At 37.8% G+C, this 25,233-nt stretch overlaps 2 protein-coding genes across 2 annotated transcripts in view; both read left to right on the forward strand.

Annotated features, from left to right (window-relative positions):
- The first annotated feature begins 2,550 nt into the window (after positions 1–2,550).
- On the forward strand, positions 2,551–4,671 carry setmar (SET domain and mariner transposase fusion gene). Its single transcript, XM_077726625.1, has 2 exons — positions 2,551–2,717; positions 3,092–4,671. The coding sequence occupies exons 1-2, from the start codon at positions 2,622–2,624 to the stop codon at positions 3,881–3,883; spliced, it is 888 nt and encodes a 295-aa protein (XP_077582751.1). The 5' UTR covers positions 2,551–2,621; the 3' UTR covers positions 3,884–4,671.
- Positions 4,672–9,225: 4,554 nt separating this feature from the next.
- Positions 9,226–25,233, forward strand: part of itpr1b (inositol 1,4,5-trisphosphate receptor, type 1b) — a 38,326-nt gene continuing 22,318 nt past the window's right edge. Inside the window, exons 1-39 of the mRNA XM_077725650.1 lie at positions 9,226–9,404; positions 10,476–10,589; positions 11,909–11,979; positions 12,288–12,403; positions 12,766–12,852; positions 13,117–13,275; positions 13,508–13,606; positions 13,815–13,898; positions 13,979–14,125; positions 14,218–14,322; positions 14,495–14,539; positions 14,623–14,652; positions 15,037–15,191; positions 15,754–15,853; positions 15,928–16,088; positions 16,191–16,332; positions 16,418–16,576; positions 16,651–16,823; positions 16,902–17,021; positions 17,109–17,300; positions 17,494–17,745; positions 17,817–17,958; positions 18,363–18,516; positions 18,584–18,777; positions 18,857–18,992; positions 19,493–19,547; positions 19,640–19,805; positions 19,921–20,088; positions 20,297–20,368; positions 20,439–20,576; positions 20,663–20,788; positions 20,911–21,111; positions 21,202–21,453; positions 21,656–21,781; positions 21,907–22,035; positions 23,125–23,245; positions 23,386–23,570; positions 24,386–24,534; positions 25,085–25,196. Coding sequence (XP_077581776.1) covers positions 10,498–10,589; positions 11,909–11,979; positions 12,288–12,403; positions 12,766–12,852; positions 13,117–13,275; positions 13,508–13,606; positions 13,815–13,898; positions 13,979–14,125; positions 14,218–14,322; positions 14,495–14,539; positions 14,623–14,652; positions 15,037–15,191; positions 15,754–15,853; positions 15,928–16,088; positions 16,191–16,332; positions 16,418–16,576; positions 16,651–16,823; positions 16,902–17,021; positions 17,109–17,300; positions 17,494–17,745; positions 17,817–17,958; positions 18,363–18,516; positions 18,584–18,777; positions 18,857–18,992; positions 19,493–19,547; positions 19,640–19,805; positions 19,921–20,088; positions 20,297–20,368; positions 20,439–20,576; positions 20,663–20,788; positions 20,911–21,111; positions 21,202–21,453; positions 21,656–21,781; positions 21,907–22,035; positions 23,125–23,245; positions 23,386–23,570; positions 24,386–24,534; positions 25,085–25,196 — 5,115 coding nt within the window. The 5' untranslated portion in view covers positions 9,226–9,404; positions 10,476–10,497. The remainder of the gene's footprint in view (positions 9,405–10,475; positions 10,590–11,908; positions 11,980–12,287; positions 12,404–12,765; positions 12,853–13,116; positions 13,276–13,507; positions 13,607–13,814; positions 13,899–13,978; positions 14,126–14,217; positions 14,323–14,494; positions 14,540–14,622; positions 14,653–15,036; positions 15,192–15,753; positions 15,854–15,927; positions 16,089–16,190; positions 16,333–16,417; positions 16,577–16,650; positions 16,824–16,901; positions 17,022–17,108; positions 17,301–17,493; positions 17,746–17,816; positions 17,959–18,362; positions 18,517–18,583; positions 18,778–18,856; positions 18,993–19,492; positions 19,548–19,639; positions 19,806–19,920; positions 20,089–20,296; positions 20,369–20,438; positions 20,577–20,662; positions 20,789–20,910; positions 21,112–21,201; positions 21,454–21,655; positions 21,782–21,906; positions 22,036–23,124; positions 23,246–23,385; positions 23,571–24,385; positions 24,535–25,084; positions 25,197–25,233) is intronic.

Consider the following 25,233-nt stretch of genomic DNA (forward strand, 5'->3'; position numbering starts at 1 on the left):
TCTGTGATAGGCTCTGACAGACAAAGGACCTTTAAATGTGAACGCTCAAATTATTGTGTGTGCAAACAAAACAAAGACACACTTTCTAATGGCATCCATGAATTAAATATCATTACTGTTGGCCAAGTTCATTATGAACTATAACCTATGACTGATTGCAAAAGACCTCCAAAGATCTTTGGAAATTGATTTTATTACGCCATTTTCAGCAACAATTATTGATCTCCTCTGCCATCATATTGTAATTCAAGTACAGTATACTTTGTTTATACCTAAAAAGACGTCTCGCCTAAGTAACACTGTATTAAATCAGCTTTTTATTTATCAGTAGTTAAACTTTACCACAAGTTATACACAATTTAAGAAAGTAAATTGATGATTAGCACATGCTTAATCAACTCTCAGTGAAATACCATTTACTCTGTTTTCTTGGAGTAGTTTGATTTACAATAATCCTTGATAACCAAGATGACCCAGGATTCAATGGCCTCGGATGGGACCAGATAGCTAAAGTATGGAATGTTAATCACTTACATTGTAGATGGAAAAATGGCTGTGTGTTGACTTTTAAACCTTGACTGAGACAGTGGTGGCATGCGCATCTGCCTGCTCGCATGCATTATATGCTAATGAATGATGGATGAAGGCTGCTGAGAGTTAAGAAATAGCAGCAATGACTTCTTATGTAATTTCCACAAAAAAAGAGCGAAAATAAAAGGAAAAAAATAATTAAATTAGGATTTTAGTGGACTATTGTGGGATATTGCAGTTTCCTCCCACAACTGACTTTTTGCTTTTGTCACATTACCATTATCGAGCACATTTAAATTTTGTCTCCTAACTACTGGAAAAACACTTAAACTTCACAAAGGAGTTGAGATTTAAACCTCAAAACATTGAACTTAGTACAATTCCCCAATACAGTCCTTTCCGAACATGTTTCTTTTGAGATAAAGTCAAAAAATTGCTTTGATTTTCAATTCTTAAAAGAATAAGCTTATTGTTTGAGATAAAAAAAAATCAGCCCATAGACGCCACACGGGATGCAATTCAGTTGTCTTTCCGATCTATTAAAACCATAAGGAATTGTTGAACAGATTGTTCTGGTATTTTCCTCTCAGGGCCCAATTAAAAAGTTTTGCCTGAAGCACACTATGAGTGTGAATGTGTTGAAACACATTGCTCTTGCACAGGCTTGAACCCAGTAGCACCTTTAATGAAAAGGAATATATAGATATATGTCTAGTCAAACTATTTAAAGTAATATCATCCTGATAAAATTGAAGTTGAGCCTATACATTTATAGCATTAGTATGCAATCTTGTCATAGAAAACCTTTGGTCAGAAATGGACAACATAGAAAAGAATAGACATTTAATTTAGTTGATTGGAAACCTTGTCGTTCGACCAAATTACCAATTCTGCCGTTACTGGCCTGGCAAATGAAGAAGAAGAAGAAAACTTTGAACTAGTCTTTGTTCTCCTCCGTCAGCCCAGACGTGATTACATTCTATAGGCCTTACCGCAGAGTTTCTTACGAACTGAGAGACAAATCAAAAGCAATTTGAGGCCAACTCAATTGGAAGCAGAGAGGGCACTGGACTGTTGTTGATAATCTCCCTAAAGAACATGTTTCATCATGCCTTTGAGTCATTAACTGGTGGGCTGCGTTTCACATGCTTCTGCTTGCTTGTGTTAATGGGCAAAAGCTCTCATTAGTGGCATGTTTTTTTTTTTCTCTTCATCTAGACAAGGGGCGGCTCAGCTGGGATAGGCTCCAGCACCCCCCCATGGGCCAAATGAGGATAAAGCGGTTCAAAAAATGAATGGAAAAATAAAAAATCAAGACAAACCAATATGATTGAAGTATTATTGAAATCATTTAAATGCATTTACGTTTTATTTTTTTATCCTTCTTTTTTTTTATAAATTTCAACCGTGACCGCCGCAGTTCCCTTGATTATATTTTCAATTTTAAACATGCAAGGAAAAAAAACCCAAAAGAAGGTTAGTTTGTTATCCTCATAGAGAGCAAAAGCACTTGAACGTCCAAAATACTAGATTAAAACAAATCACGGTAGTTACATAATTTGATGTCAAGAGACCCTCTGTGAGGTTTAAATGACTCCCTCTGGACAGCAACATTGTGTAAGCAAAGGTACTGGAATAATCTTCATTAAGTATTGAATTAATTAGTACTCCCACCAATGGACTAAATTAAGTAACATAAAATTTTATTCCAGCGTTGTTCTATTTTAAAGACATCTATTTTTTTTTATTATGGAACGCACTGGCCCTTCTTGGACACTTTGCAACTCTACCCTACACAAGCCTGCCCTCTTGTGGTTTTATAGATTACTACTACCTTCCTCGTGGATATGACAATATCGGAGAAGACACACCAATTACAGATATAAATGAGTGAGTACTACTTTTATATAGATCGTAATAACTTATTTTTTACATTTTATTCTACGTCAATATCCCCACTAAGTGAAACTGAAAATAATGCAACGACATCTATTGGCGTCTAGGGAGAGCGCGACTATAATACTATGACCGGATGTAAGAACCTTTTGGTTTGTTGCCGGAAATCAACAGTCTAAAAACTTCGCGGACAAATGAACTGCCTCAGCATTGATTTAAGCAACGGGCTCGAAGATGTTGCTATTTTGTTTAAATCAAACTCAACAGAACAGACGTTCCCATTGTTTCAGGTAATATTTCTTTGCAGGTTTAATTTGTGTTGATTTGTAGTTACATTATTGTAGACATAACCCGAATTTGGACGTAAATGGGAACAATTGTGTTGTTGTTGTGTACAATCTAATTGAAGTAAGTTATTGGACACATGATTGACAAGTTACTATTTAAAACAATCATAGCTTAGTCGCAAAATTCGGAATATTTCATCCGATTTGCATGCATTAAAGACCGACTATTAACATGAGGGGTGACTTGGGATGTCAGTAAATAAGTGTATTATTGAATATCTTGCCTTATTTTCTCTGTGACAAGAGAATTTCAAAAGAGTGCAATGTCATTTAAATTTCTTTCCATGGTTTTCTTAAAATCTTTGTCTTCTTTTCAGTACTCTCCAGTCAACATTCAAGGACCAGGATGCCTTATTGATCCCAGTGAAATTTCCCTGAATGGATGCTCCTGCAATTCCCATTCATGCACCAATGGAAGCTGTGAGTGCCTGCAAACTCACGGCCAGGCATACTCCAGCAATGGCACATTATCGAGCATTTATGCATCTGATATTGGTCATTCTACACCAGTCTTTGAGTGTAATGCCCTTTGCTCTTGTGGTGACACATGCTCAAATCGAGTAGTGCAAAAAGGGCTTAGTTTGAACTTGCAGGTATGCACCACTAGCAACAGGGGGTTTGGGGTTTGGACGCTTCAGCCGATTCCATGTGGGACCTTCGTCTGCGAGTATGCAGGGGAGGTTATTAGTTTTCAAGAGGCCAGACGAAGGCAAACTGCACAGAGATTTGAGGAAAATAACTATATTATTGCTGTCAGGGAGCATGCTGGGACTGGGTCTGTCACTGAGGCATTTGTGGACCCTGCCACCGTGGGAAATATCGGTCGCTTTCTAAACCACTCCTGCTTGCCCAACTTGTTCATGGTGCCGGTCCGTGTACACTCTTTAATTCCCAGATTGGCTTTGTTTGCCATCCGGGACATCGACGTCCAAGAGGAGTTAACGTTTGACTACTCAGGAGGTTACAGAAATAAAATGCCAGGACAGATACAAGCCACAAAAACTGACAGTGCAAATCAGGCCAGTGGGAGAATCCAAAGGAAAGCTTGTCACTGTGGTGCTAAAAACTGTGCTAAATTCCTGCCTCTGGATTTATCTATTTTAAATTAACCTAATTTGAATGTTTTGTCTCATTTGTTGTTTACTTTTATGAATTATTGTTGAATCAATTAAATATAAAGTGATTGAATTAGCCTTGAACGCTTGTTTAAATGAGCCATTCTAAACATCGCACAGTATTTGATCATTATTTCGTGTTTGTCGCTTTATTGTGTCGGGAACTCCTTGACATGTTCTTCCTGCTCACTCAATTTTAGACATGGGAGAATTCTTGTTCTGTACAGAACGTATCCCAGTGTTTACTGCTTTTACGTCGTATTACATTCTCCCACCTTCAGTACTATTGTTTGTGCTAAGATTCATTTAATATCAACTGTGCTTTTATTTGTTGTAAAAGTGAAAGCCTTCTGGTGGGAATTCATCTATTTTCTGAACTGCTTTTCTTTGAGAGTGGTTGGAATTCATTTGTCATTAAACTAAGTAATACCTCAAATAGAAATGCTGCCATGACTCCCATTTAAGTCTTCCTCAACAATCTCTCTTATCTAGGTATTCTCAGCTTGTCATCGCTCTTGGGCCTCAGAGAGGTGGGACAATTTAAAATGGGCCTCAGGGTAATTTTCTATAGAAACAAGTTTTATTCCCCAGTCAAGAAGAAAAAGTGTCCCACTTTAGTGTGACTGCTTTGGAAATAAGGCCCCTCCTCTCAATGTGGCCCATTTTCCATCCAGACCAGCTTTCATCTTATTAATATCAACATCTGGGTTAATTAGAATAGAGGCTGTCTTTCATGCCCAAATGGGAGCATTTCCTCTAGCTGGGGAGAGATGAGAGTAGGAGTGGACAAGCATGAAGCCTACTACTGTAACGTTGATGTTTAGTGAAAGGTGTGCCTTTTTTCTCCCTGCATACTCTTATGTGTGATTATTATTGAAAAACTACTATCACTTCTATTTGTCTTGTCCACTGAAATTTGAATCCATTGTGCCCATCTTAAACATACGTATGATGAGCAATTCGTATCTAATTATCTTTTTTTTTTAACCTGGCCTATTTAAATGCATGAATCTGATTTTCAGTACATATACAGTAATATTAAATACATAATCCCTCTATCATATAACCTCTTTATCCTTTCAGCAAATCTAGAAATCGTATAGAAACATTCTCGAAACTGGGACTCATTTTTGTTTTGTGTTCCTGGAATCCCCATGGCAACAGGACCTGTATACAGGTGGTGATTCTTCAGTGTTGATTGTGTCCTACATACAAAAAGGCTGGCTCAAATGTGGAATACTGCTCACTAGAGGCTCCAGCCTTCAAACAAATAGGTCTTTTCCAGAATGGTCACCTAGAAACCGCTTGTAAATTATATTAGCTCAACTGCATATGATAGCAAGGATGATGCATGAAGTAGTCAAATCTTGTGGTTATTCCTTTAATGAGTGTAAGTGGTCCCCAGTACAATTGAATGAAACAAATACTGATTAAACTTGTAGTATGAATCTGAAATTATCTTTTTGACGGTAAAGTTCTGAGAAGCTAAGCATTAAGATTTACTTGAGAGTTGTTCATAGCACTGATAACACAACAGGGGGACTTTACCGCATCCATCTGAAGGTGTGAAAAGTGGAAAGCAACTCCAGTTTAGGTGCGGATGTCCTTGCTTGAAATCTAGTTCAAATTAGAAAATAACCTGAAAGTCAAAGGCAGTGTTTTCCTTTTGTGGTTGTGGTCTGACATCTTGATTATTCTTTACCCATTTAGATGATGGTTTGGTCCTCATCAGCGGTAACTAATAATTTGACCAGGTAATTGTAAGCGAGCAACAATTCTAAAACTTGTTTACTATTACCAAATTTAAGTATGCAGCAAAGCTAACCGTGTTTCCAATCATCATGTTTTTCTACATTATGAAATCTGTGTGCCTAATTTCAATATACCTAGTTTAATCATTCTATTTCCAACGGGAATATGTAGGCCATTATGACAGTATAATTGTCTTTTATTTTTAGTCGGGACATTAATTCAGGGTGCTGCCATGGTTTTCTACACAGGCAAGACAGGGAGAGAAACCTTTTCCATGCACTAATGTTGAGGACTAAATGCACATTGCACCAGTAAACAGTGTATATACTTTAAATTAACCGTAGTCGGAGTTGCACATTTTTTAACACTATTTTTTGATTCAATTGATTAGTTGTTGTGAAGTTGCTTAAAACAGGAGTCTTAATATAATGTGCATTTTTAAAGAACATCCTGTCTATAATCTCTGTCTTAATCTTATGCTCTTTCATGATGTCTATAATATCTTCTCAACTCGCCTCAGTGTTCAACTGTTGTATTTTTCCTTGATGCCTATAATCTCAACTTCCGTACTTTTCCATGACATCATGCTGAAATTCAATAAAGGCATCCTTCACCTTGAAAAGATAAGAGAGAACCACCGAGCCGAGCGCGAGACACCACCTCGCGCCTCGACCTCTCTTCCGCCGGCCGGTGCCTTTAAAATATAACACAGTCTCTGCCTCGTTTTTCCTTTGTGCACGGTTGGTAATTACGTTGATCTGTTACTTCAGACCCAACAGTTGTTGGTCAGAAACTTTGTAGAAAAAGTGGAAAATGCGTTAATGTGACACTTGGATCTTCAAGGCACTAAGTCTGAAAGTCTGACAACCATTCTCGTTCCTGTGTGAGCACAGCGATTCGTTGGAATTAAAGTTAAACCTCTTTAGTCGTGACTCTGGGACCCACTCAACCCGGCAAGGACATGATGTAATTCACAGTTACTATACATCAATATCCTAGCTGACAGACAGAAGATAATGGACTTCTGTTTGTGTCACCTTCCAATACTCTTTGAGGGGTGTTGGATGCAATATCACTGTAATATTTGTATGTTTAATAACACCACCAAGCTCTCACCTCTAATGATGTCTCTCATTCTCATATTTTATGTACACCAACAAAATCAGAAGACAGTGAATTTTATATGTAAAAAGTATTTTTTACTTAAAGTTTAGAAATAGAAATGCCTGAATTTACTACCAGCATGTCATCTTTAGCTCATAATGACAGATAAGCCATCAACTATGGTTATATTTTCCCAGTGGCACTACGACTTTATTGGGTCAGTGTCCTAGATCCAGAGTAGTATTAAAAGTCAGCATGCTGTTTATGGTCTTTGACAGTAAATGGGACAGTTGTGCAAAACTTGATTTTAAATCATAATTATCCATACATTGTCAGAGTTAAATAAGTGTAACAACATAGACAACAGAATGGACTCATTGAATTACACATGCACTGTCATTCTTAAGTTTATTTATAAGTAAGGGTAGTTTGCAAAACATGGTCAAAACAAAGGACAATCAGAGACATAGACAAGAGCACTGCCAACTACTGAACCCACGCATGGCTGCTTGGGGAAGGCCTAGATGTGCACATGAGAATATTCACTGCAATGCATGCACAGGGTTGAATCTCACAACTCTGTACACCCACTTATGATTTCTACTTTTATTAGTATCCCCCATCCTCATTGGGTTTTCTTGCATGTAAATGCAATAAATAAATAGGCCTAGGCCTGTCAAAGACTTTGGACCTGGGGCATAACACCAATTTTTGGGTCCTACACACGAAATATGTGAGCCAAATAGGGGAATAAAACGGGGCAGCATTGTTATTAATATTTAAAGCATTTTTTAGTCATAGTGATGTGGGTGCAGCACCACCTGTTTCAGTAACTAGTTAACAACTAATGCTAGGTTGCCTGGTTTGCTTTTATACTTTCAGCTACAAGGAGCCTGGTTGGGAACTACACTGTTGTTTAGACAAAGACCTTACGTGAACCCGTACAAACATCGGTGGCAACAACAACAACACACACACACACACACGTACATGCCCATAACCTGGACTTCTTAGCTATAAAAAGAAAAATAATAACACGAATTGAAATTAAGTACATGTTGTTACTCCAGGACTATGATCATTCTGAAGTATATAAGCCCTTTTTTTTTATTTCCCCATGTAGTCAGAGGTTGCCAGCGTTCTGTAAACTGTATCCTTGACAACGGAGTACTTAATCATCAGAAGTCAACGTTACTTAGTGTCAAATATCGCAAAAGCCAGAATACACTTGTAGTGGCACACAGGTTATCACCTTCAGATATTGTGAGGTCTAGAAACTGATGAGATTTTTAAAAGACATGATGCACTTTAACAAAACACATTAATTCTGGTTGACAATCATGATTCACCAGGATTAGCAGCCATTGTTACTTTTACCTTCATTCTACTTTTCATATACACCTATATCCGACAGCATTTGTGACGACTGGGCTTCATATACATATTTTTAAACTGATTTGATCATTAGTAACTTCAATCATCCTGATAGTAATGGAAAGCATAAGCATAACATTTGCATTAATATCAAATCCACACATGACCACGTACCTGAGACGTAACAATAAATATGTAAATCAAGCAAAATCAATTAAAAATTATTTAAGATAGTTTCCCCTTGTATCATAAATGGGTTTATTGAGATTACCTCCATATTTGAGTCATTTATTGTACTTCTATATATAGAGGAGTGTGTTCCAGTTGCAGCAAAAGGTATCATACTGGGATTTTGATAGGTCAGCTCCAGATGACCCACATCACTCAAAGTACGGGTTAGCGCTTTGGTGATGTCCATCCCTGAAGCATCAAGGTGATATGTTTCATCCTTTTGGATGGAGGACTTCACATTTAAATTGCCTTTTATTCCCAGTCTTTCACTAGTTGACATGCACAGCTTGATCCTCTTTTATAACCCAGGGCCTGTCTGCTTCTGTTTCTGACATTGTACACAAAAAGACAATCTAGTATCACAGGGATCTGATCAGATTTAAAAGAATGCTTATTGCTCACTTCATGTTGATTATTTCTGTATATCCTTACCTCGTCAATATATTGTCTTTACTCCATGCAAAATTTTAAAATTATCTGTGCATTATATAACACATTTGGCCATGTCCTCCCTTGTTCTTCGGGTGGCAAAATCAAAATCTAATCTCACAATACTGCTAGCAAACAAACTGATTTAAGTCATTTAATTAAATCGATCGTAAGGCAAAGTGGAATCCTTTCATTAATTTTTAACACTGCTTATCCTTGTCAGGGTCACAGGCACAAAGTAAAATGCTTGGATGTTTTTTTTTATTGTCCTCCCACTCAGTGCCTAAGGTTTACAAACATTCTGAAATGTCCTCTTGTCAAGAGTTTACAAGGCATTTGTTTAAATTGAGGGAATTTGTTAAAGAACTACATTTGCCATCAGCCAGTGCAGTAATATAAATAGCCAGGAAAGGGGCGGGCCATCAGAGACATGTGGAGGAGTGGAATCGGATTGTGGCTAAACACTGGCTCAACTGACAGAATAATGCGGTTCACTCTCTCCCTACCTGGACTTCCAGCACCATGGGGACTTAACCGAGGATAGCACGGTGGAATTGATCCTGTGCTGACCCAATTTGCTTCCGATCCTTACGCCAATTTGCTGCCTTAACTTCGTTTTGTCCAGGTAATGATGTGGTCCTTTCACTCTGATGTTTGAGCTTTTTAGCATCCTTGTGAAGGAAGTAGCCCACGCGCTCATTTTCATCACTGACATCTCTTTTGAAATGTTATTGATATACTGATTCATTTGTCATGACAGCGTACGTATGCATGTTGATGTGTTCTCCACCATCAGAGCAGATTTAAATATGTGCATGCAATCAATTGACCATCAAAACTGTCCAATGTCTGCGTATTGCCGCTCGTTATAAATGTAGTCACACCTCCACTTACGAATGTCCCTATGTATGAAATCTTCAGGTTACAATTTTTTTCATATGCAAATCAGTGACTTGAGATATGAAAAAAGATCCAAAAGTAAATGCATTATCTTACCGGTTATTTTATTTAAAAAAAAAACAACTTGCTCCTCTTTATGGGCTCTCATTGGCTGTCTCACAACAACCACTATCTACGTTTCAAGATTCTCATCTCATTTTCTGAACCGCTTTATCCTAATAAAGGTCGGGGGGCCAGCCGATTGCAGCGGCACAAAGAGACAGACAACCATGTACACTCACACCCATATTTAGGGGCAATTTAGAATGTCAGCCTCCCATGCATGTTTTGGGAATGTGTGATGAAACCGGAGTACCCAGAGAAAATCCACGCAGGCCCGGGAAGAACATGCAAACTCCACATAGATGGAAATGACCTGGATTTGAAGTATAGGATAACATCCCATTCACAATCTCCATCTTTCCATGAAGAATCAAATTAGGTCTCATAACAGAGCTGCATTGTATGTTCTGCATTTTCCTTTGGAAACATATTAATGGTAAAGTAATGTAAACATAGCTACAGGAAATGAGGTGTCAGGTTTTTTTTTATTTACTAGTGTGTGTCTTAATTACAAATATGACAAAATTTGAATGGAAATTAATTAGGCATTGCATTAACCAATTGAAAAGTAATTCATAGAGAAACCATGAGCATTTCCTTGATAAACGGTAACTGTTTAGTGTATTTACTGTTGAAAAATCTTGCACAACACCAGTTCCATTTATGATGATATACTTCTGCTACAAATTTTTAGGAGGTGTCAAGCTTGAGGAGTCATGTCAGAAAAGATGTCCAGTTTCCTCCATATAGGGGACATTTGTTCCCTATATGCTGAGGGCTCTACTAGTGGATTTATCAGCACCTTAGGGTAAGTCACTCTTTAATATTCTCTGCAGACATTTTTGACTCGTATAATACAGACTTGGGACACCACCTGGTCATCAATGTTGTCCTGTAGTGACCTGATGAATGGCCTCGTGAATTGAAAACTTGAAATTACAAGCCTTTTGGAGGTCAATATCTTCTAAGTCTAGACAGAGATAAAGGCATTTGGTACACGAAGTAAATCAGAATCAACTGCCAAACTCCTCTACCTTCATATCTCATTTTCTGAACCGCTTTATCCTCATTACGGTCATGGGGGTGCTGGGGCCTATCCCAGCTGACATTGGGCCAGAGGTGGGGGACACCCACACAGGTGGACCGACCTGGATTTGAACCCAGGACCCCAGAGCTGTGAGGCCGATGCGCTAACCGCTCGATACACTCCTATCTTAATTTTAAAGTTATTAGCCTCTCAAATGTGCATTTGATGTATCACAATGGTAAAGTCAGTGAGAACAAATGTTTAATTGGGCTATATTACTCCTATTAGAGTACTGTGTGTACAAGACATAATGGCATTATTATTTTTCTTTCCAAGGCATAATGTGGGTTATAAGAGACCTTTCACCATACTTTCTCAAATGCCTGTTGAGTCTCTTCACTCTTTCCTTTTTATTCTCTAGACTGGTCAGTGGTCACCAGTGTGTACAGTATGCTATTCACTAGAGGCCATGCTGAGGCTCTCTTCTTAATCTTGATCTTGATGATTTTCTACAGTTTACTTCTTTGCATCACACACAAGGGCAAACATTGTACAGACTTTTCGTATCATAGCTCATTTGTCAGTTTTTTGCATGTGGTACAGTTATGTTTTGTAATTGTTACCCAGCTTCTGCAGCACGAAGTGCTTTCCGTTAATTATAGTTGAGTAGCGGATGGGACTTAAATAGGTTAGTTGGATCAGGTGTTGCTTTCACTGCCACATTATTGAATGTGATCCATTAGAGAAGAATTGAGTGTGTATTTTGGAGAAACAAAACTATTTGTATTTGGCTTCCAATGACAGCTGCAGTGTGATAGAAAATGAATGCTATATAACCAGATTTGAATTTTGGAATTTTCCATTAAAATGTAATGTTTTTCAAAGCAGTGTTTTAGCAAGAACAAGAGAGTTTTGCAATATTAATCCAATATTACATTTTTCATATTCATGAGTATGACTATAGTTTAGTCCTATATGAAGTAGAATGTATAACATTTGTAACTATTGTATCTTAATTAATATAATATCCATACAGGCCACTTCTCGGAGCTATGTTAATAATAAATGCAATTAAAAGACTTAATATACTACTTCTGCAGGCTTGTGGATGACCGCTGTGTGGTTCAACCTGACACAGGTGACCTTAACAACCCGCCCAAGAAATTCAGGGGTAAGAATAGAACTTTTTCTTGTCAATTTGGCCTGTTTGAACTAATGTCATTATAACATGGCTTAATAAATTATTCAGTGTGGGTCCAATCAACATTCACATAAAAATAATGTTTGAGTATGCCTCAGTTTCAGGAGCAATCAAGCGTGTTGCAATCAGTGACTTGCTTGTTAGACCCCCTACCTTATTGTTTTAGTGCCGGGAGACAGAATATGAGTGGCTTCCATAGAAATTGAACGAGTGCAATGTCGCCTCCCGTGGGTCGAGTGTCAAATTCAAATTTGGCTTATCTTCTCATTTTTCCATAGATTGCCTTTTCAAACTGTGTCCCATGAACAGATACTCAGCACAGAAACAATTCTGGAAAGCAGCAAAACCTGGAGGCAACAGCACAACTGACACTGTTCTCCTTAACAAGCTTCATGTAGGTCGCTACTCACCACATACTGTATCTGTGGTGGAAACCCGTCTTGGTTAATCTACTATAAACACTGAGCTTCGTTATATACATTCTCGACAGAATTATAGGAAACACTGTATGTTAACAAATGCCTAAAAGTTGAATTATACTCCATTCACTCATTGTGTATTCTTTAACTGATGCAACTTACAGTCCAAAATCGAACATTGCAAAGTTTCGTGCAAAATGCCAGCCCGTCCTTGAATTGGAATTTAATAAACACCTAATGTTTTGGTGATGGCCAAATTTTCTGGATTTTGTAAATTTCAAATCTAACCCCCGAGGGATATTTGCAAAGTTAACTGTTCATATTTATCTTGTCACAGCATGCAGCTGATTTGGAAAAGAAGCAAAATGATTCCGAGAACCGCAAGTTGCTTGGATCAGTCATCCAATATGGAAATGTTATTCAGGTATGTTCAACAATCTTATCGATATAATCAAGTTATCACTTCCTTTTACAAAATACATCTCTCACACTGCCATACCTTGTTGAACATGAACATCAGATCAGATTTCCTTGCACTAGCATTTATTATATTCAAAGGAGGAAACATGTACAATTTAAACATTAAATAGATGGAAAGCAAAACTGTGTGCTTTTTGCCTTTGATAATGTGATAGTTGCGTTAATTTGTAAGAAAAGTCATTTTCTCTTTTTTTTTTTTGCTCCACAGCTCCTGCATTTAAAAAGCAATAAGTACCTGACAGTAAACAAGCGTCTACCTGCATTGCTGGAAAAGAATGCCATGAGAGTGACGCTGGACTCGGCGGGAAATGAGGGGTCCTGGTTCTACATCCAACCTTTCTACAAATTGCGTTCCCTGGGAGACAGTGTGAGTAGACTGGAGTATGAAATTCAAATAGTTTTCTGATCACTACATTACTAACTGACATAGACATGAATTGATATTACTACGAAATTTGTGAAGTTATTGGTAATTTTTAAAAGTCTTTTGCCTAGTTCTGTGGTCACTTCTAGTCAGAAGAATATACAAATTAATGCAGCGTAAATGTGATTTAATTCGGATCATTTGATTTGTTTATTTCTCTTCACTCCGACCTAAGGTGGTGATTGGAGATAAAGTTGTCCTTAACCCTGTGAATGCAGGGCAGCCTCTACATGCCAGCAGTCATCAACTCGTCGACAACCCAGGATGCAATGAGGTAAGAATTCAGAGTAATTAAAAAAAAAAAAAATGGAATCCATTATATGTATGTTTTTCAACATGGTTAAGAATATTTGGGATTATGTCTTCAAAATGACTGCCTTGCAAACTACAATGACACAATATTTCAATAACAGTGCACTATCATTAACTGGTGTTGCTAATAAATGTGTCTGACTAATAATAAATCCATGACATTCTTCCAGGTTAATTCTGTCAACTGCAACACAAGTTGGAAAGTTGTTTTATTCATGAAATGGAGTGACAACAAGGAAACCATTCTCAAAGGGGTTGGTGCATTGATTGTACATTTTGAGGGAACCATAATGGTGAGTGTCCCAATCTAAAAAAAAAATATTTCCAATTCCAGGGTGATGTTGTTCGGTTGTTTCATGCAGAGCAGGAAAAGTTCCTCACATGTGATGATCACAGAAAGAAGCAATATGTGTTCCTTAGAACAACTGGACGCCAGTCTGCTACATCTGCCACGAGCAGCAAAGCACTGTGGGAAGTAGAGGTATGACCTTTTGCTTTCTTTTTCTCGGAGTGCAAGTCACTTAATCTAGAAAAAGGTTCAATTCTTGTGGTCCTATATTTTGACTTTTGCAGGTGGTACACCATGACCCATGTCGGGGAGGTGCAGGCTACTGGAACAGTTTATTCAGGTTTAAACATTTGGCAACTGGTTGGTATTTGGCTGCAGAGGTGGGTGAGGTGAGTGTCTTCCCCTTTAAGGTATCTCTCATTGTCTTAATTCTGTGCATGTGAAATTGGTTTCTCTATAGTGCTATTTTATTTTAGTTAGCTTTAAGATTATTTATTGTCAATATGTTATTAATGTGTGGATTTATTATCTCTTTATATTTCTGTGTGATTGGTTTAACAGGTGAACTCTGAGTTTGAGGTGGAAAGTGTTGAGCAACGATCTGCAGTAAGTCTTTTTGGGACTGATTGACTGTCCCCCTGTTGGTGTTTGTTTTCATATTTGTGATGGATCTTGGCTTCCTGTTCCAGGTAGTGGACTTCACTCCTTTTAATTTCCAGGTATCACATAAAAAAATATAATAAATTTAAGTAAGTCTCAAAGTTGTACTTTAAGTAAAAGAAACGCTCAGAATTAAAAATGAAAAATAATAATAATAATCATGGAATGCTTCGAAATATTATTATATACACACAAATATATACAATATATACACACAAAAAATCAATTAGTATGTGTATGTATTGTCACAACAGTTTACTTTTTAATCGTTTCTTACTCAAAACTACCAGTAGTGGGCAGAAATGTACAATCCTCCCCCATTTGCTGGGTGTTGTTTGCTTGTGTATTCCTCATCAAAATAACATTTAGATAACATGGACCACATTGATCTAATTGCTGTGTGTTGTCATTCTTTGTTACATTGTACCTTTTTCTTTTGCCAGCTGGATGCAGATAACGAAGCATTACGTGGCCGTCTACGAGCCCCTCAAGAGAAAATTATGTACACTCTTGTCCCAGTACCAGATGGCATGGACATCTCCTCCATCTTTGAATTAGACCCCACCACGTTGAGAGGGGGGGATTCCATGGTACCCAGGTACAATTCAACCACAAAAAAATGTTGCTTTACTAATCCACTCATTTACTTTAACCCCAAAGGCTCCCCAAATTATGCATGGATTTTCTAGATCTTGTTCTTGGTCACATGGGGCCTATTAAATCTGACATTTAAGAACAGAAATTGTCTGCATACACCTTGGATTGGTTGCCAAATAATGACAAGTGCAATTTTGAGACAAAGAAACATTCACACTAAGATTCTAACAATTACTGTATTTGTCAGAACACTAGTGCCATTTGAAAAGCTTCTCTTGCCTCACCCCATGAGAGGCAATACCTCACATTTAATATGATATATTTGTGCCCTTCAAAATATGAACTTGTTTACTACACGGTACAGTTACATAATCCTCAGTAAGAAAATAACTTATTGAGTGCCTAGAAGGTAGAATAGAATCAATGTAGGTCTGCCATGGTCCGAAAATTACAATCTTTTAAAGATTCACCAACTTCCTGAGTTGGCACTTGTATGATGAGAAATGTATCTACATCTCAAAGCTGGCTGATTTGTTTTCCTTATTTTTTTTGGTCTATTTTAGGAGCTCCTATGTGCGGCTAAAGCATTTGTGTACGAACACATGGGTTCACAGCACCATGCTCCCCATTGACAAAGAGGAGGAAAAACCTGTTATGTTAAGAGTGAGTAAATGTTATTCAAAAAAAATCTTGTCATTTAGCAGTTGAATGAACTCTTTCTTTTCTACCATGTTCAGATAGGAACTTCTGCTGTGAAAGAGGACAAAGAGGCTTTTGCCATTGTACCAGTGCCACCAGCAGAAGTGCGGGATTTAGACTTTGCCAATGATGCAAGCAAAGTTTTAGCGTCGATTGCAGGCAAACTGGAAAAGGGTACCATTACCCAAAATGAACGAAGGTAAATGGCCTTAGTGGTTTCCCTATTTTTATTCACTATAATCCTTAATCTCTACATACATTTATTTTATGTTATGTTTTTTTAACACGTATACCTCCCTAGATTTGTCACCAAGCTTTTGGAAGATCTCGTTTTCTTTGTCGTGGACATCCCAAATAGTGGACAGGATGTTTTGGAAATTATGGTGAATAAACCTAACAGAGAAAGACAGAAACTCATGAGAGAACAAAATATCCTGAAGCAGGTTTGTTTTCATCCTTAGGAAGTCTTGTTCTATTTAAAAAGTGATAAAAAAAACTCCCATTAGTATCCTTTAACTTTTATTGTAGATCTTCAAACTTCTTCAAGCCCCTTTCACAGACAGTGGAGATGGTCCCATGTTGCGTTTAGAAGAGCTGGGTGATCAACGGCATGCTCCTTTTCGACACATTTGTAGACTTTGTTACAGAGTTTTACGCCACTCTCAACAGGACTACAGAAAGAATCAGGTGGGTAAAAAAAACGACTGCTTGGGTCTGGCTCGACACAGTTGTGATCATCTGCGGTTGTCTTCTTTTGACAGGAATATATCGCTAAGCAATTTCGCTTCATGCAGAAACAAATAGGCTACGATGTGCTTGCAGAAGACACAATAACTGCTTTGCTCCACAACAATAGGAAGTTGCTCGAGAAACATATCACTGCTGCAGAGATAGACACATTTGTCTCTCTTGTGAGGAAGAATCGTGAACCCAGGTATAATAATGATGTTATGTAATGTAAAATAAACAATGTTCTGTCGGATTATCTCTGATATTTTTGATTTGTACACAGGTTTTTGGACTATCTGTCAGATCTCTGCGTATCTATGAGTAAATCCATCCCTGTGACACAGGAACTCATTTGTAATGCAGTGCTTGATCAGACTAATGCTGACATTCTCATTGAAACTAGGTTTGCCTTCTAATTTGCATTAATCTGCATATTTTGGATTTGGCCATTTAGAAATACGCTAATATTCTGGTATGTCTCATTCATTAGATTAGTTTTATCAAGGTTTGAAGTTGAAGTTATAACAAATGGTGAGAATCCAGTTGAGGCTGAGGATGAAGAAGAAGTGTGGCTCTTTTGGAAGGACAATTTCAAGGATGTACGAAGTAAGAGCGTACGGGAGTTGGCCCAGGATGCAAAGGAGGGTCAGAAAGAGGACTATGAAGTGGTCAGTTACTACAGGTCAGATACTATATTTGAATATGCACTTTATAATGTTTACGTTGCAAAATCTGTGTAAAATATACCAAACAAACACTATATAAAATATTCTGGTTACGTGTAATACTGTTTGGAAAACGTATTTACACTAATGAATATTTAAAAAAAACATAATGCTTAGATGACATAAGTTACACATTTAATTTCTTCATAGGTGCCAACTCAATTTATTTGCACGGATGTGTTTGGACCGTCAGTACTTGGCAATCAACAAGATCTCTGGGCAGCTGGATGTAGATTTGATCCTTCGCTCTATGTCCGATGAGGACCTGCCGTTTGACTTGCGGGCTTCTTTCTGTCGCCTCATGCTGCATATGCATGTAGACCGTGATCCTCAGGAGCAGGTCACACCTGTGAAATATGCCCGCCTTTGGTCTGAGATTCCAACTCAAATCACAATTGACGAGTGAGTTTCCTTGGATTTCATTTATTTTTGCCAGGGATTTTTCTTGTGTGACATTTCGTTTGTGTCACCAGTTACGATAATGACGGAACCAGCAGAGATGAAATCAAAGAACGATTTTGCCTCACCATGGATTTTGTAGAGAACTATCTTAGAGAAGTAGTATCACAAAATATTCCATTCTCTGACAGGGAGAAAAATAAGCTGACCTTTGAGGTATGCCTTCTTTAATTGATTTTTGTTTGTCATTTGTGTTTTGTTGATTTCATTTTCTGGTCTTATTTTTATCAATTCCGTTGATTTGGCTGGCAAGGCTTTTGGTACACTTAAAATTATGATTTTTTTTGTAAGGATCATGCAAATATAGAATGATAAAACTGCAGGAAAAAATGACGGATAGAGTGATAAAGTCGCACATGTAAAACAGACAACAGAATTGTGCTCATCTTTCAGAAAATGCATGTTACTTAAAATGTGGGCATATTTATAAGACTAACTGCAACAAAATTATTCGGAAAGATAATTGCAAATAATAAAATGTTGGAAAAAATAATTGGGAAGATGATTTTGGTCACCTGTATTTCTGTGTTAGTCATGGATTGCAATTTGTTTTGCAATAGGTAGTGAATCTGGCAAGGAACCTCATATATTTTGGATTCTATAACTTCAGTGACCTGTTAAGGCTGACAAAGATATTGCTAAATATCTTAGACTGTGTTCATGTCAGCACTGCATACCCCATCAACAAGATTGAAAAGGAGGAACAAAATAAAGGTTGGCATTGTCTCCTGACACTTTGTTCATGGTATTTCCATCATGGTTGAAGTTTGTGTTTCTGTAGCCGGCAGTAATGTGATGAAGTCCATTCATGGAGTCGGTGAGCTAATGACCCAAGTTGTGCTTCGAGGAGGCAGTCTGCTGCACACCACACCAACACATCAGCCAGAGGGCGATGTAGTTAAAGCCCAGGTTGAGCCAGAGAGAGAAGACATCATGGTCATGGACACTAAGCTTAAGATCATTGAAATTCTGCAGGTGTGGCATACATTTAAAAAAAAATGCTTCTGGTTAAAGCTTACAATGTTGTTTTATTTCTACCTTTCTTCTACCTCAGTTCATCCTAAATGTCCGACTGGACTACAGGATTTCCTGCTTGCTGTGTATTTTCAAACGCGAGTTTGATGAAAACAACCCGCAGTCTGAAAACACTGCCAGCCAGAATGGAACCAATGTCGCAAATCAGATGCCAGGTATGTGAGGGGGCACTCACATGAGCCAATTGACTCTCGTTTCTGGGTGATGAATGCAAATGCACTGTGCTATTCTCAACCCTAGGAGATGTCTTTGGTGTTGACATATTTGAAATAGAGTCACTCTGGTTTAATATAGAACATGGACTTGCCCTTTTATTCAATGAGAAGGTTTTCCCCTGCCACCTGTTAATGATAATTGAGTCACAAGGCCAGATAAGTTGGTGTTGCTGTGCCTTTAGCGGCATTAGGAAGTTCTCACTTAATCATTTAAAGCCAAACCACTAAATTATTGACTGCAAATTAAAATTCTTAAAAGGTGAAAATATATCTCATTGCTCCAAACGAATGTATAAAATCTGATTTATTGGGGTTAAATTATTTGAACAGAGGAGCTGTGGTGAAGCAAAGGAGAATGGTACAGTGTGAGTGCGTTCTTAAACATTGTAACTGATGGGAAAAGTGGATAAAAAGTAATATGAATGTATAAAACCCTTCAGGAAATCTTGACTTTGAAAATATTGAAGAGCAAGCAGAAGGAATATTTGGGGGAAGGTAATAATATCCACTCACCTTGGCAAATCAACAAAAGCTTGAAACATTATTTTAAAAATGATTCAAGAAAAGTGTCTTGTCTGGTCACTCAGTGAAGAGAATACACCTCTTGACTTGGATGACCACGGTGGACGTACCTTTTTAAGAGTGCTGCTACATCTTACCATGCATGACTACCCTCCGCTCGTGTCCGGAGCACTTCACCTGCTCTTCCGACACTTTAGTCAAAGGCAGGAAGTTCTCATGGCTTTTAAACAGGTAGGGCTTACCACTTCTCATCTCCATCACTTTCAACTATGAAAGTACTCAATATTTTTGATGGGGAACCTAATTAAAATTCTCTATCCTGTGCATTAAAATAAATATACTCTAGGTTCAACTTCTCGTCACCAGGCAAGATGTCGATAACTACAAGCAGATTAAATCAGATCTTGACCAGTTGCGATCCATTGTAGAGAAGTCTGAACTGTGGGTTTACAAAAGACAGGGAGAAGATGGAATGGACGGAGAAGGACCTTCAGAATCGGATAGCAAAAAGAAGGTAATGTATAGTTACAATTAAGGGTTAAATACTCACTTCAGCAGTCAGTTGCTGCAAAATAAGCTGTTATTAGGAATATAATGAGTTCCAAACAATTTCCAGAAAGTTCATATTTGAAAAAATGCAATTATGAGTTGTATTGGTCACAATATTGCAGTATTGTGTTGTTATTACTTAACAGATGTTGGTTTTTTCCTTTATTTTACAGGGGGATTCGCTGAATTCTGACAAGAATAGTACAGAAAGCACCAGCAACTATAATTATAGGGTTGTTAAAGAGGTAAATATTCTTATTTATTTATTATTTATTATTCTTTTTTTATGCTATGGTACATTTATTTTCTGTCCAGATACTGTTGCGTCTCAGCATGCTTTGCGTCCAAGAGGGAAGCTCAGGGAAAAAGACTAAGAAACAGCAGCAGAGGCTGTTAAGGAACATGGGAGCGCACTGCGTAGTGCTAGAACTTTTACAGATCCCCTATGAGAAGGTCGCTTATTTGGTTCTGTTATTGCACATTTTATCATGTGCATTTTCTTGTTCATAAAAATTCAAATTGTGTGTTTTCTGCAACAGGGTGAAGATGTTCGGATGCAGGAAATCATGAAACTGGCTCATGAGTTTCTACAGAAATTCTGTGCTGGCAACCAACAAAACCAAGTTCTTCTACACAAACATATCAACCTCTTTCTTAATCCAGGGGTGAGGGATGTATCTAAATTTCAGCCATTGATTGTCGGGTCCTTGTTTTGAAGTTTTAGGAAAAAATGATGTCAAAAATCTGATCGTCAGGGAGTTTATTTTCTTGTTTGTCTTTATTTCAGATTTTAGAGGCCATTACCATGCAGCACATTTTTATGAATAACTTCCAACTCTGCAGTGAAATCAATGAACGTGTGGTTCAACACTTTGTTCACTGTGCTGAGACACACGGTCGACATGTCCAGTACCTTAAGTTCCTTCAAACTATTGTGAAGGCTGAGAATAAGTTCATTAAAAAGTGCCAGGATGTTGTCATGGCTGAGGTCTGACTTATTATTGCATAGTATATATATATATTTTTTTTTTTTTACTCCAATTGATGCCAACTTTCATCTCTCCATTGTTCCTTTCAGCTTGTGAACTCAGGAGAGGATGTCTTGGTCTTCTACAATGATCGAGCATCTTTCCAAACATTAATCCAAATGATGCGCTCAGAACGGGAGCGTATGGATGAAAACAGCGCTTTAATGTACCACATTCACCTAGTTGAATTGTTAGCTGTTTGTACGGAGGGCAAAAACGTCTACACTGAGATCAAATGTAATTCTCTATTGCCCCTGGATGACATCGTTCGGGTAGTCACGCATGAAGACTGTATTCCTGAGGTGAGAAGTTTCTTTTTTTTAAATAACATTTTTAATTACCTGCTTTTTAGCCTTGTCAATTGCTTAGATATTCACTGAAATGTGAGGATATTTAATTAATAGTTGTGCATGATGCCACTAAACCTGGATGTATTTTGGAAATTATAGTTTTGTCCTTTTCACCTTTTACCATTAACTATGAAAAGGTTTTTACATGTTGTAGATAAAGATTGCCTATATCAACTTCCTGAACCACTGCTATGTGGACACTGAAGTGGAAATGAAGGAGATTTATACATCTAACCACATGTGGAAGCTGTTTGAAAATTTTTTGGTGGACATTTGCCGGGTAAAACAAGACTCCTTAACATGAAGGAAGCCCCACTGTCACTCATGACCAAATGACACTATACACATGTAGTAGGATACAATGTATATAATGGCTGCCCATCACATGTGTTTGTTCATCTCCAGGTGTGCAACAACACCAGTGACAGGAAGCATGCAGATACAATGCTGGAGACTTATGTAACAGAGACCGTCATGAGCATCGTCACATGTTTCTTCAGCTCTCCTTTTTCTGATCAGAGCACTAGCTTGCAGGTAATTAGAATTTTACAGTGTATAATTTATTATGCTTTAGTTTAGATCAAAGTTTTAAACCTATATAATCAATAATCATGAATAGCCCTGCATGATGATGCTTAGTCTTTTTAGTGTGCTATTGACATAATACATTTATTTTGAGGTATTAAAGTATAAATGTCATCATTAATGGTAAAAGGATAAAATGAGCTGTGTGATTGAATGTCTATCATGGTTAGGGGCACTCAAAGAGTTGAAAGATGTTTGGAATCTACATCATTGCAAATAAGAATACATTTGTTGCCTGGGGGAGCTTATTTACAGTACATAGTACTTATTGATTTAGTTGGGGATTGTGGTATAAATGGAACATGCATTGTAAAATATGGTATTCCTCTCTTTGTATAGATGGCTCGCAATCTGTATGTGAGTAATGTATTCTTTCATTAAGTAGCTTTCCAACCTATCCCACGTGGCTCACCAGATTTGTGTATGTGATTGAAAAGATAGAGCTGGAGGAAGTACTGCATCTACACTTTGTGGCTTTTCTCGTGGCTTAGTCAGCACACTGACTTTGTTGTTTCCAAATCTGTGGGTGTGTTACACAAGTCTTGCTGGAACTGGGCGTAGTTGATGCAATGACATGAAATGATCACTTCGAGTCTCAGCCCTAGGTGTACCGTTGAGCAAGACAGTTTGGAATGTTGTGATTTGTTGTCACGTGCAGTTTCCCAGTGGAATTTGTCTTTCATTTAAACTTAGGTAGAAAATGTTTTACCCACATTTTTACACAAGATTCATCCCTTTATATTACTACCGTTTTTTTGCAGGCTGCCATTCTGGGAAAGATAACTGAGGTATTTATCTTCCTCTAGGGCTGGTAAAGGCCAATAGATGTCTCTTTCACCATGTAGCAACCAGCTGTTCACCACCAGTGTCCTGTTGTGCAGATTGGCAAAAACAGCTGGCTCACTAAAATCTTTAGGGTATTCCTCAATAGTCTGGGAATTTAACAATTCTTAAGCCGCTGTTGTCAGCCACCAGTGGTCCACTAATGTCATCCAACATGATTGTGTTTAATCTTGTCTTTTTTATTTTATTTTTTAGACTCGACAGCCTGTTTTTGTACAGCTACTGCAAGGTGTATTCAGAGTATACCACTGTAACTGGCTTAACCCCACACAGAAAGTTTCAGTGGAGGCTTGTATTAAAGTACTCTCAGATGTTGGTGAGTTATTATACATAATCTAGCATTAAATTCGAAGCATTTTGTTCTTGTTGTTTTTTTATTTTATTTTTGTAAGATATGATAAAAATGTGTGATATGTCAATTCATCTGACTTTATGTTTTAATGTCTTTTAACCAAGCTAAGAGCAGAGCTATTGCAATACCAGTGGATCTGGACAGTCAAGTGAATAATTTATTCGTCAAGTCCAATAATGTGGTGCAGAAGAGCCTCCTCAACTGGAAACTGTCAGCTAAGAACACTTCGCGGCGAGATTCCGGAATTCCGACCTCCAAAGATTATCGAAACATCATTGAAAGGCTCCAGGTGTGGAAGGAGATTTTTTTTATATACTCAGTATTAATTGTCAATGTTTTAGCTAAACCACTATTATATATTTTATTTTATTATCCAAGATTTCTACTTTCAGTGGTACATGTAGGCCACACGTAGAATAAAAGACAAGATCACTTATTGAAAGAAAATGAGGGGAGTGACAAGCTATGACTACAGTGCAACAAGCAAAAACAGAGATCTTCAAATTCATATTCTGGGAAACGGTTTCAATTACAAGAGATGTTGCATGTCAATTTCTTGTAACAACTCTGCGAATACACTAGAAGTCTGACATCCTTCCTTTAAATCATCAAAAGTGCACTTTCAAATCGGAGCGATTTCCCAACCTTGCTTAATGTGCACATTGAAATAGACATCCCATACTCCAAGGGAGTTCATTTCTATTGCCTGTCACAGGTAGTGACGTGCCTCTAACTTCTGGATGGTCTGGCTTCCCCCCCCACATCCCAAAAACATGCATGGTAGGCTGGTTGAACACTCAAAATTGTCCCTAGTCACTAGGGACAATTTTGAGTTTTTTACCACTGTGCCCTAGTGGTAAAATTCTGCAGCACTGCGAACCTAGTGAGGATACGCAGTGGGGAATATGAATGAATCTGTCAGAAAAATCACTTTTTTTTGGTCTGGCTGGCAGTATTTAACTTTAACATTGTCAGTTGTTAAAGTTATATGATTGGCTATCAAAGTAATTGTGAGTGTTGTGAACCAGATCATGACTATACTCAACGTTTTTTTGGTGTCAAACTCATACATATTACATATATACATATTATGTTCCTCTGCAGGACATAGTGTCAGCTCTGGAGGACCGTCTGCGACCGTTGGTTCAAGCCGAGCTCTCGGTCCTCGTAGACGTTCTACACCGTCCAGAGTTGCTCTTCCCTGAGAACACAGAAGCTCGCAAGAAATGTGAAAGTGGAGGATTCATATCAAAGTATGAAAGTCATATCTAATTCAATTGGAATAAATAGGATACTTGTCATTGTAAAAGGGCAACTTTATTTGTTAGATATAAGTGTTTTGACTTTCTGAATTCTGGCATTCATAGTGGTGGTGTTTAAACTGATATTCTTTGAACCCATAAACCAGTTCTCTCACATGATACGCACACTTGGCTAATGTGTTATCCCTGATAGGAGCTCAGACTGGATTATAGACAAACTGGCAGGGCACGTGGAGTCGATGCTGTTACATGGATTATCCTACATCTTAAAGTGTCAACTTTTACCAGAGCCAGATAATTCTGAACTCATATGACTTTAAATTTTCAAGGGTACAGGACTTTATGGGCATTATAGCTCAGATTTTTTTATTTTTATTTTATCATCACTGCCCTATCCTATATTGCTTTACATAGTTTTACTGGTGTCCCCTAGATTTCCACTTCAACTTGAATAAGTAAAATCAGATTATTCCAAGAATTGAGATTACTTGTTATTGTGTATTCACCCCTTCTCTCTTACTCTCTACCAATTGCATACCAGGCTAATTAAACACACAAAGCAATTGCTGGAGGAGAACGAGGAGCGTCTGTGCATCAAAGTACTGCAGACTCTCAGGGAGATGATGACAAAGGACCGTGGCTATGGGGAGAAGGTAACAAATACAGGTTTTCACAAAACACTCAAATACT

This window comes from Stigmatopora nigra, chromosome 10 (assembly GCF_051989575.1).
Source record: "Stigmatopora nigra isolate UIUO_SnigA chromosome 10, RoL_Snig_1.1, whole genome shotgun sequence".
Classification (NCBI taxonomy): Eukaryota; Metazoa; Chordata; class Actinopteri; order Syngnathiformes; family Syngnathidae; genus Stigmatopora; species Stigmatopora nigra.